Raw genomic sequence first — 12,060 nt, 5'->3', positions numbered from 1 at the left:
CTTTTAGTATTCATCTAAAATTGCATTAACTCGTTAATATCCTTAGGGTATCAATTACTATTCCATGTATGCCTCTAAATAAACAAAGTTTATTTAGTTTATAACTGCTCACTTGAGAAGATCTGGAATGAGGTTCAAGTTTAATTATAAATGTTAAATTTGAATTACTCCCTATATATTGAGCTGGCATCCCTTTAAGAGCAAACATCTGCCACATGTGGTGGTAGTTAACCTAGGAATGATCCAATCTTAAATTCATGCTGTTTTCTTAATTCTAAAAATAGGATTGTACACAGCAGGTTTTGTTTTTTCTTTAAGTACTTAGCTCTATAAGAAGCCTTTCATCTTTTTGTTCCTTGGTATAGCACAACTACTTAAAAAATATTTTTTAGATGTATTGAACCAATCTTGGAAATAAGTAGGATACTATTTTTTCAGCTTAGGAGCAGGTCCTTAGAATACTATCCTAACCTACCACAATTAAGGGTCTTTCCTCAATCATGTAGTAACTTTTCTCAATCCCATTACTATATCATTTTTAACTATTCATCTGACTCTATAATGAAGTAAAATGACCTGTTACATAATGTATATTATATAATAATGTATAATAAAAAGGCTTAAGAAGAGGAGGATAATTTAAGTTTTCAGAATTTTGTATGATCTAGTTACTTATCAAAATATTTTTAAATGTGTGCCGCTTAAAGAAGATTCAGCCGTAAATTTGGTAGGCACAAGTAAAGATAAGATGGCAATCATGCGAGGAAAAGGCATTAAATGTGATTAAAAGATTGATTGGAGTTTGAATCAAAGGTACATATGGCGTACACACTCTAGACACCGAGGTGGTTCTCAAATCTTTTGGGGGAAAATAATCCAAAATGACGTGTAAAAAGAAAAACCTATAAAAATGTTGGAAAACAAGAAGGGTTTTCTCTGTGGCCCAGAAATTATAAGGAATCCTGAAAGACAAAAAGCAATTAGGATCAGATTAGAGGAGGAAACTAAGCTAAACGCAGTCAGGAAAAGGCTACCGAAAAATGTAGGAGTAACTTCTGGATATTCCAAGGTTAGAATCAGCAGATACTAAAAAAATAAGGGTGTCTTGGGGTTACTGGAGTATCCCTTCTTTGCAGTATCATTGATGATCTGTCGAGGTGATATAACCCTTACAATCTACCCCATTGTACCAAGTTGTAGCCAACAGAGATGTCTGCTCTCAAGTAGAAACAATAATTAGAAATACTGGAGCAAAGAAGCAAGACAGAGCTCCAGATTTTTGCTGAAATCAGGAAGAAAGTTCCTTCTGTTGCCCAGAGGATTAAATACACGCACCTCTCCCACTGTGGATAATCACTGCTGTGGGCTGAGATAAGCATCCAAGATATTTGAAGACAGATGAATACCCAACAAAAATAATTACTGAACAGTTTAGGAAAATAAACACTGAAAGTGGCCCTCAAAGGTATCAGGTCCTAATCCCTGGAACCTGTAAATGTTATATGGGAAACAGAGTCTTTGCAAATGCGATCAAATTAATGATGTTGAGATAGGAGATCAGCCTGGATTATCCCGGTGGGCCCTAAATCACAGTTGTCCTCCTAAGAAAGAATCCAAGGGAAATCTGGCGCAGACTGGAGAAGGCAGTGTAACCACAGAGGCAGAGACTGGAGTGAGGTAGTCACAGACTAAGGCACGCTGGAAGCCACCGAAGCTGAACAAGGCAAGGAATGGCTTCTCCTCTAGAGCCTCTGGAGAGAGAACGTGGCCTGCCAAAACTTTGATTTCAGCCTAGAGATACTCAGTTCAGACTTCTGGTCTCCAGGCTGTCAGAGAATGAGTTTCTGTTTTTTTACGTCACCAAGTTTAAGCCACAAAGTTTATAATGTTACAGGAACCATGGGAACTAATACAGTCACTCAAAAAACAAAAAAAATTAACGTCAGAGAAAACAGAATAATAGAAGAGAGTAAAAGAGATTTTAAAAGAAATATAAATAATATATTCAAAAGGTAAGTGAGGTAGTAGGACCCTGGAAACAAGAACAGAGTAGTAGGGAAAGAATCCATTAGAGATCCCAAAAGTGAAAAATTCCAGAGATAGGCTGAGAAGCAAAGAGCAAAGTTTTCATTTAAAAGAAAGAGCCAAGCAATTCTAGAGTACGGAGCAAAAACGACAGAGATAAAACACGTATCAGGAAAGTTACAGGAAATGCAGGCTGCTAGATCTAGAAGTTCCAAGACCAGTCTTATAGTTGAAGAAGGGAACAGAAGAAAGAGAAGGGAAGGAGCCCCAAATAAAGGAAGAAATGTGTAAAAAGTAGAAAATTAGTCCACAAGTTATTTGGGCCTACCAAGTGCTAAATAGAAGGAATGAAAATAGATCCATGGTTACACCATCTTTCTGTAATTGTAAAACACCAAGATAAAGTGAAAAATCCTTAAAATGTCCAGAGATAAACTTTCTGAAGAGAAAAGAAAAGTGAATTTTTAATTCAAAGCTTTCCACAAAAGAAGATGGATACATTTAGCCTTCACTTTTACTGAAACCACTTTGGAAAAACGTTTTTTGTTTTTTTTTTTAACTTTTATTTATTTTAAGTGTGTTTTTCCAGGACCCATCAGCTCCAAGTCAAGTAGTTGTTTCAATCTAGTTGTGAAGGGCTCAGCTCACAGTGGCTCATGCGGGGATCAAACTGGCGACCTTGATGTTTAGAGCACGGCGCTCTAACCAGCTGAGCTAACTGGCCACCCTGGAAAAACTTATTTTAAGTTCAAAATAATGTGCCTTTTGTAAGTTTTGTGATAAAATTTTGGTAGGAAACTTATAAAGATTCAGATTGAATGCTTACAAATTACTTTGGTGATTATATTTATTAGTTCTGCAGTCTGACAATAAATACAGTGTTTAAGGTAGAGTCAGTAGCAAGGCTACAATCGTCAGGTAACTGGGCCATCAGGTGCATCAATTGCTATTGTGAGTCTGTATTCCCAGGACTATAGCCCATGTTTGGGGATATTGATGTCAAACTGATTGAGTTGGTGTGTTGATTCAGAACTTCTTCAAACTAAGGTCCCAAGAACCTTGTTTTAAGATGGACATCCTGGAGGTGAAAAATTATTACACGTATAAATTTAGGATTTAGCCAAACCCAGGTATAAATACTAAAACTGACACTTCCTAGCTGGGTAGCTGTAAACAAGGCATGTCATTTCTCTAAACTTAAATTTATTTATTTCTAAAATAGAGAAACTCGAGTTTATTTCTAAAAGAGAGATAATATCTTATAGGGGTGTAGAGATTAAATGAGAGGATATAAAAATGCTACATGTGTAGTAAGTGCTCAGTAAATAGCATCTTATTATTAAGAATAACTTTAATTGCCTAGAGTAATTTATTACAGTGCAATTCAACTCTGATGATAATCACAATAACGTACCATCTGACTAACCCTTCTATCAACAATAAACTGAAGTTGTCTTCCATTCTGTGCATTCTTTGTTTCTTCCAAGAAATTTTAAAGTATGCATGGGGTTAATCAGATTGTATTTACATTACCTTTAGTAAAATAGCCAGTAAATAAAGAGGCCCATTAATGTTGATACTAAAGTGGCATGTATCCCTAAGGGTTCCATGGCAGTGGTCTTCCTATATTCAAAATTGTTTCAAAGATGCAACGTTTCTAAACAGTGATTGGGTTTTTGCTGTTAGTTGACAACATAACCATGGCCAGTTAGTTCGACACCAATGTGGTTATCATATAATGACCTAAGATTATAATTTAACTTTGGTAACCTAGTGATTATTTCTGACAGCTTTAGTAGTTCCTGTTGTAGTAAAAGTCCAGAGAGGAGGAAAGTGTATCCGCATGTGTGCCTATATTATTAAACATTTTACGTCAGGTGGCTAGTCCTTAGAGATGTGATCTTGACTGAGTTGGTAGAAAACAGATAAAATAGGAAATATAAGATTTCTTCAGTAGGACTGGCCAGATTATTACTATTATTTCACCATAATGGCAACATCTGCTAGGGAAATTAAAATAAAATTTCCTCCCTAAGGAGATTCTGCCTGCTCCAGCTAAAGCTGTGTATATACAGGGAATGCCAGGAAATTCTGACATATTGTTGGAGCAAACACTTCAAAAATGTCTTGTTTTTTCTGTTTTAGCAACTTCACTGTGTGGTGGTTGGAAGTGAAAATGCCAAGCGATATTTTGAAGCAGTTCAAGGATCAAAAGAGCATCAAGGAGAGCTTTTTGGGGTCTCTAATCTCTTCAAACTAAGGTCCCAAGGGTCTTGTCTTACGAAGGACATCCTGGAGGTGTGAAATTGTTCTCTGACCTTCTCAGTAATCTTTTAAACATGGTTTTCTCCCTCAGGAAACTTGAAATATAATTACTGGTGCCTTTTCAGGGAAGTTTTTGGTTTTCTTCAAAAAAATGCCTTATGTTTAGAATTTCTACTTTTACAGAAATAAGAAATGAATTATTGTACCTCTAAACTAAGATTTCCTCCTTCTTAGTTATACATAATGCACACATACAAATACAGATATGTATACTAAATAGAGTGACCTCCAAGACATTTTCAGACTGGCAAAGAGAAGTTTATTATTTTGAAAACAGCTGTTGAATTCAGGAACGAAAAAAACGAGACTTTCCTAAATAAACAAAAACATGAAATGTGTTTTGATTAAAAGTTACCAAATATTCCCTGAGATGCACTCTCATGTCTCATGGAGATTTTTGTTTTTTGTTCCCAGTAAAAATTCCACACCAATATTTCAGACTCTCCCAGTTGTGTTCATCCTCAGCATACAGATGTTTCTTATTCTTCAAACAGGATATTTATATTCTTTAAAAATGAGTTTTAAATTCTTGAATATACTTGACTATTAAGGATATTAACCTATTTTTCTAGTTGATATTGATGTGAGAATCATAAAATCCTGGAATATCATCTTTTTCAACCCCCTCATAATTCCATAGACCTAGTCTTGAATTAAGGATATTTTCCTTAACGTCCAGGACTTTGTAGTAAAACCTTAAATACTTCTTTGATTCAGTAAATACCATAAAGACAGTTCAAGGAACAATTGGTTCCTGTCCTTAAAGAACCTAGATCATCTTCATGGGAGGTGGAAGAGAACATTTACATAATAAACATGTAACCTCAGAAAGCATATGTTAAGCAAGTTCAGCTGCAGTGTGACTCCAACCTAATGCTATCAAGTGATCACTGATAATGGTTAACAGGAAGGTGTATATCATTTGTATCCTGGGAATATTGCCCCTGTTACACAATGTCTGGTGTCTACTGCTGAGTTTTTATCTTATAGTAACTGTTTGATTCTGAATTTAAAGTCCCCCTTTCTTTGATCTTTTTCTTTTTTTTTTAAATATGCTATTTCTTTTTATGGACTTGTTTTCCCATTCTTCTTCTCTAATCCATAACTTTATTTGTCCTCCAGGACCCCCTCAGACCTTACTCCATCACAGCGCACTACCCAACATACCAGCCTATGTTCATGTTTCTAATTTGAAATCATTATCTATAAAACACATTAGCATTATGTTACTTATCCTGTTTTCTGCCATATATCAGTTTAGTTTTCTATTTTATGAGAATAGCCACTGATTCCTTTGTTAAACAAGTATTAGGTGATACATATCAGTATGACAAGTTATTAAATGGAAATTTCTCTTGTTCTCTGGTCATCCTAAGTGTGTCTTGTGTCTCCTCCAAGAGTGTTTATTTATTACTGACAGGACCATCCAGGTCTTTTGTTTGTGGTAAAATGTGCTTAACTTCTTGCTAGGCATGTCATTAGCACTCAGTTACTAAATATTGAATTACGATTGCTCATTGGTTATCAACAGAATTTAAAATTATTCAGGCCTGGTTATAGTCATGCTGCTTTTTGCCAAATGATATTTTAAAATATTATTCCAAGCCCTGTATAGTGAAAGCATATATCATAACATAAAAGAAGTATTTTATTTCTTGTGATACGTTTTTAATTTTTAAAAGCTGTAGAAAATCCCTTTTAAAATGTTTTAAGATATAGAAATTTGAATTTATAGACCATTTTTAATCTGATGATTTCTAAGCAATTTAGTTCTATTTTTCATTGACTTTCTTATTTATATTGTGGTTTCTCTTTAGAGTTAGATATTAAGAGTTCATTTCACAAATATTTATTGAGTATATGCTAAAATGTCAAGTACTATTCATAGAACTAGGCATACAAAAGTGAATAGACAAAAGTCCTGCCTACAAAAAAATTTACTTTCTATTTAGGGGAGACAAATAATAAACAGAAAAAATAAGTGAACCATGTAGTATATTATGATGATAGGTTCCAACGCTGAAAACAGAGCAGGGAGACGATGAGGAGGTCCTGGAAGCTCTAATGCATAGCAGAGTGACAACAGTCGATAGTACTGTATTTTATACTTCAAAATTGCTACGGGACTAGATCTTAAATGTTCTCACCACAAAAAGCAATGATAATTATGTGATATGATAGAGGTGTTAGTTGAAGCTATAGGTGGTAATCATATTGCAATACATACATGAAATCAATATGTTGAACACCTTCAACGTGTACAGTGTTATATATAAATCGTATCTCAATTTAAAAAAATGAGAGCAGGATGGGAAATAGGGAGACTGTCAAGAAAACAGCATTTCGATTTTAAGTGGAGTAGCCAAGGAAGCACTCACCTTGAGATTGCATTTGGTTCTTTGAACAGACTAGGGAGGAAGATGTGGTTTAGACCGAGGAACAAATGCAGAGGCCCTAAGGGAGGGGTATGCCCAGTGTGATTTCAGAATGGCAGGGAAGCCAGAGTGGGGCCAGAGAGTGACAGGAAGCCAGGCCATGCAGGAACTGTGGCTTGGAGTGAGATAAGCAATTCGAGGGCTCTGAACAGAAGAATGACATAGTCTGATCTCTATTATCTAGATTAAATATTAAGGATTTGACTGTAGAAGTACAAGAGTAGAAGCGAGAAGTGAGCAAGCTAGGAGGATAATGCAATAATCCAGCCAGGAAATGATGGTGGTTTGGGCCAGGGTGATAGTGGTGATGGATCAGATGGAGGGTATGAGAAAAAGAGAGGAGTTAAAAGATGAATCCAAGGTGTTGGGCTGCACAGCAGAAGACTGGAGTTGCCATTTACCTATCACAACAGGGCTCTGATAGCTTGAGGGATTTCGGGTGCTGCTAGTTGGATCAGTTGCAGCCATTTAGCTTCTGTTGAAAAGATAAAAGGCAGTACCAGGAAGGAGGCTTCACACTCCTTTGCAGTAATGGCTTCTAGGCATTGGAAGGAAAGGTCTCATGACAACTGAGGAACTGTTTATCATTCTCTAGAGTTCTGTGGGGGAAATTCTCACTTGTTGTCCTGGATACTGGGTAGCTGGAGCCATGCCATTGAGATGTCTGTATATTCATAAGTTGGGCATTTGTAACTCTGGTGATTGTAGTGTTATTTCCCCCTGTTCTAGCAACAAAGCTTAAAAAGAGAAATATTTAACTTCCTTTTGAGGGAAAATTTAATATTTTAGAATCTAGGCAATTAAATAAATCAGCTAAATGATACACCAAAAGCTTTAAAAGCATAAATACTCTCCCAAAAGATGAGCAAACCTGTTATATAATTAAGACCTTTGATCTTCAAAAAAAAGACCTTTTGTTTTAGTTTCATATTAGGATGAAACTTTTTTATTTTGATGTCTACTACACCTAAGGAATCAATAAACATATTAATAAACATGCACAATAAACATACTAGCAATGTAGGCTAGACTATCAAGTTCCCAACACTCAACATTATCGGTGTTTGAAATGTAGGTAATATATCCTTAGTATAATTATTATATATAGACATGGTTATTATAATCATATAATACACACTATATATATATATGTATATATATATATATATATATATATATATATATATATAGTATATATATATGTATATATAGATATATATATATATATAGTATATATATGTATATATAGATATATGCATATATATGGCATTTTTTCACCCTCCCTCACCTACTAGAGCTTTTAATGGAGTTGGCTGAAAATCATTATTAATTTTCTATCTGAAAAAGTAAGCTTTAAGACAAGAAATAAGTATTTTATGGGTCCAGCATGCTTCCACTCTGCCAGTCTACGACCTAAGAATTAAGAGTATTTTAAAATGTTATATAAAGAAGTTCCTTAATTAGCAAATTGAAAAATAACATTAAGAGAGCTAAAGCAAGCTGCACTCAGTTTTCCTTTCTTAGCTCCACATTTTAGCCTGCCGTGGCTATTGCTTATCTGTTTGTTTTACCCCCTGTTTTACATAGCCGTGTGCATTCTTTATAGAGAGAAGGCCAAGTGGAAGCAGGGATCCTGACAGCGACGACATGGTTGAAAGAGGAGCCTCCAGGACACAAACTAGAAACAGTAAGCAGTTTTTGGATGCCACCCAGAACTCCTAGAAAACATGGACTGTGACTTTCCCTTTTCCTTCATTTTTTAATGTGTAAAGAAAAAGTGTTTTTAAAAAATCAAGGACCCAAAGTCAGAGGGCTGCCAGAAAAATTAATAATTTAGCCTGATTTAACATTTCATATTATAAGAGCAAATTCAGGAGCATGCATCAGGCATTTGCATCTAGATTGAAATTTTAACTATACCAAATTGTAAATCCGAAATTAAATACACTGTATAGGTTACTACTCCAACCTAAATAATGTTTTAGTAAACAACAAATGGAATGGGAAAATAGCCATCTAAGTGTATTTAAGATTATCAAATCCAAACATCAAATTATTCTCTTATTCAGTAGATATGTTATTTTATCTGTCTTTAATCTTGTAATCTTTTTAGTAGTTTGTCATTTCATATACTATAAAATCTATATTGTCACCAAAAGGCCTTTTTAAAAGTAAAAAATATATGTGAAGTTTTTTGTTGTTGTTGCTAATTTTACCTTGTTTGTTTTTAGGGATTTATGTAAATTTATACTAGCCCAATGATTTGGAATATGGGGTGAATATTTTTCAAAATTTATAGAAATGCATGAATATCAAATGTTCACAGGAATATGGCTAGATAATACTTTCCCAGAATCTTACTAATAAAGCCTCAGTTTTATGAAACTGAAGGATACATTTAGCTCTGACTGGTATGAAAAAATTAAATACTGGATTTAAATTTGTAGCAAATTTCTCTTCAAAATATCTTCAATATTTTCTTTATTTCTGGTTGTCAAGATCCTACCTAATCTTAGTTTTAATTGATTAGAACCATTTTCCAATTGCAAATTCTTTACTTTGTTAGCTCCTACAAATTTTTTTTGCTCTTAAAGCGAGAGTAGGAGCATCTGCTAGACAACAGTAAACAATGAGAGGTGTGCTTTTCACGTTTGAGGCCAAAATCGGTCCCTGCCTCTTGCAAGCTGACAACTTGGCTCTGTGTTTTTCTTATAAATAATTTGGTCACATGGTATTCTAGTTTAACCTTTTATTTATTTTGGAAAGTTATTCAACTTGAAAAGAGGAAAGAGTGTGTACCAGACTATAATATTAAATCCTTGACATTTGTTTACTAAATGTACTTTTACAAAATACCAAGTGATATACAAATTATATGCCCAAATTTAATTCCTTTCCAGTGTGATAGATTGATGTCATTATCTTGATGTTTTCTAATATTTCTGTCATTGCTTCTCATATAGCCAAGAGAGCCCGACTGTCAAGAACACAGAGGTCCAGAACAATCTGCAGAACCACTGGCAAAAGAAGCGTGTGGTCTCTGCAGTGATTTTAGTGATGATGAATCAGTGGAAAACTCAAGAATAAAGACTGCTAAAAACAAAGCATCTGACTCAAGTAAAGCTTCAGGTTCTTCTGGACAGATTACCTTACTCCAGTGTGGTTTCTCTAAATTGCTTGAGACAAAATATAAAGCAGTTGAGGATAGTGATGAAAATATTGCATCTGACGATGAAAGTTCTGAGGAACAGCCCACATGCCTTTCAACAGAAACTAAAGATGTTGGTTGTCAAAAAAGTCACGACTCTCTTGGTACTTCAAAACATCAAAAATTAGCTAACATCTTAAATCCAAATAAAAACTGCATTTTTGATAAAAGTGAGAAGATTTTAGAACAGAATGTTTCTTCTGAGTCTGATGATGAGAAAAATGTTAAAAATACAGCTGACCACCATTGCATTTTACAGAATGCCACAGAATCAGAAGATAGTGATGTCATCTTTCCCACACAATATACAACTCAGAAATTCCCTAAGAATAGTATGGGGTTTCAGCCACCGGTGGATGGATCTGAAGATTCTGAAACAGAAAACCCTGTAAAAATAAGAAATAATGGTGATGATAGAAGGACCGATGTCAGAGGAAATGGACTAATTTCAAAACAATTAAATCCTGAGAACATGACCCTGAAATCTACTATGAAAAGAAAAGGCAGTAGTGATATTAGTGATGAGTCTGATGACATTGAAATTTCCTCCAAGTCAAGAGTAAGAAAACAAAGAGCTACTAGTTCTTTGAGGTTTAAGAGGAAAAAGGAAAATAAAAGGGAACTTTACACTTTTACTAAATCAATGAAGAAAGCAAACCAACTGTATGCAACAGACGAAGATTGTAACTCTCAGACTATTGATGACTTCTCATCCTCAGATGATGATTTTTCTGTTAGCCATATCAGTTTCTCTAAAGAGAGACACAGACCAAAACCTATAAAAGATAGAATTGATTTCTCTTCAAAATTGACTAGCCATAAGAAAAATAGCACTTTTGTACCAAGAAAAGCGATGAAAATTTCAAATGAGAGAGTTGTCAGTCAAGAGCAGATGTATGAATCAATGGATAAATTTTTAGGTAACTACATATACATTCTGAAACTTTACTTATTTGTTTTGTGCAAACAGTTCCATAAGATTCTTGAATTAGCTTGTAAAATAGCCCCCTACAATCAAAATACTACATTGAGGCACAAATGAGGAAGTGGGTGGATGGCAGGATAAAGGGAAAACCAGCTTTGATCAAGATAAAGAACTTTTTCATCCCCCCCACCCCCTCCATGTGTCCTGTTGGAATCACAGCCCCTCCACTCCCATAAATACTAATTGTTCTAACTTTTATAGTGATTACTCTTTTGCATGTTTACAATTTTATCACACAAATATGTATCCCTAGACATTATAGTTTAGTTTCATTTAAAAAAAATTTTTTAGTCTCCTTTAATCTGTAGTATTCCTCCTCCATCCCTTTCATTTCCTTATGATTTATCTGTTAAACAACCTGAGTCATCTATAGAGTTTTCCTCAATTAGCATTTTGCTAATTGTGTATTCTTGGTACAGTTGAACATATTCCTCTGCCTTCTGTATTTCCTACAAATGAGCAGTATCTGATACTTGCATCAAACTCAGGTTCATTCCTTTGACAAGACAGAAGTTAATGTTTGGCAAGACCATGGGAGGCACAAAATGTTACTGATCTCTCTCTTATCTTGGCAGCCCTTGATGCTTAAAACCTGGAAATATTTATTTAGAGTAGAAAAATGATGTTTTCTACTTCTCTTATTTCTTCTTCATTTGTTAGTTAGAATGCTTCTGTAAGGAGATACTCACATCTACTGGTACTTACACAGTGGTATAGTTCATATGGAGAAGGCAGGGAATATACTTCTTTTCTTTGCCAGTTTTTAGTATAATAAAATTGTTTCCCTGTCATCCCTAGAAGGGATGATCTTTCTTAAAATCATTATGAATTAATTGTTTCAAACACATTTAATGGGTCTCAATCCATTGCAATTAATATCATTATTGAGGTTCGGTTTTCTCATCTTTGGCCATGGAAGCCTTTGGACATGAGCACTTTGGTTCCTGAGACCCAGTGACATGATGCTAATCATCTTTGATTGCTACCTAGTATTACAGAATGTTCCAGGATCATCTCATACATTTTCTGCCCCAGACCTAGAATCAGTCATTTCTCCAAGAAGTCTTGGTTTCGTTTAATGA

General features: G+C 34.7%; 1 protein-coding gene across 4 annotated transcripts in view; it reads left to right on the top strand.

Moving 5' to 3' along the window:
- The window catches only part of ERCC6L2 (ERCC excision repair 6 like 2), a 141,072-nt gene that overhangs the window by 94,263 nt on the left and 34,749 nt on the right, over window positions 1-12,060 (top strand). For all 4 annotated transcript variants that reach the window (XM_074330259.2, XM_074330256.2, XM_074330257.2 and 1 more), the window contains 3 exons: window positions 4,171-4,323; window positions 8,392-8,472; window positions 9,749-10,913. In XM_074330259.2, the coding sequence (XP_074186360.2) occupies window positions 4,171-4,323; window positions 8,392-8,472; window positions 9,749-10,913 (1,399 nt within the window). The remainder of the gene's footprint in view (window positions 1-4,170; window positions 4,324-8,391; window positions 8,473-9,748; window positions 10,914-12,060) is intronic.

Source organism: Rhinolophus sinicus, chromosome 16 (genome assembly GCF_057876585.1).
Source record: "Rhinolophus sinicus isolate RSI-liver-muscle chromosome 16, RSI-T2T, whole genome shotgun sequence".
NCBI lineage: Eukaryota > Metazoa > Chordata > Mammalia > Chiroptera > Rhinolophidae > Rhinolophus > Rhinolophus sinicus.
Note: the sequence above shows the minus strand (reverse complement) of the source record. Positions and strands in the feature narration are given on the sequence as shown.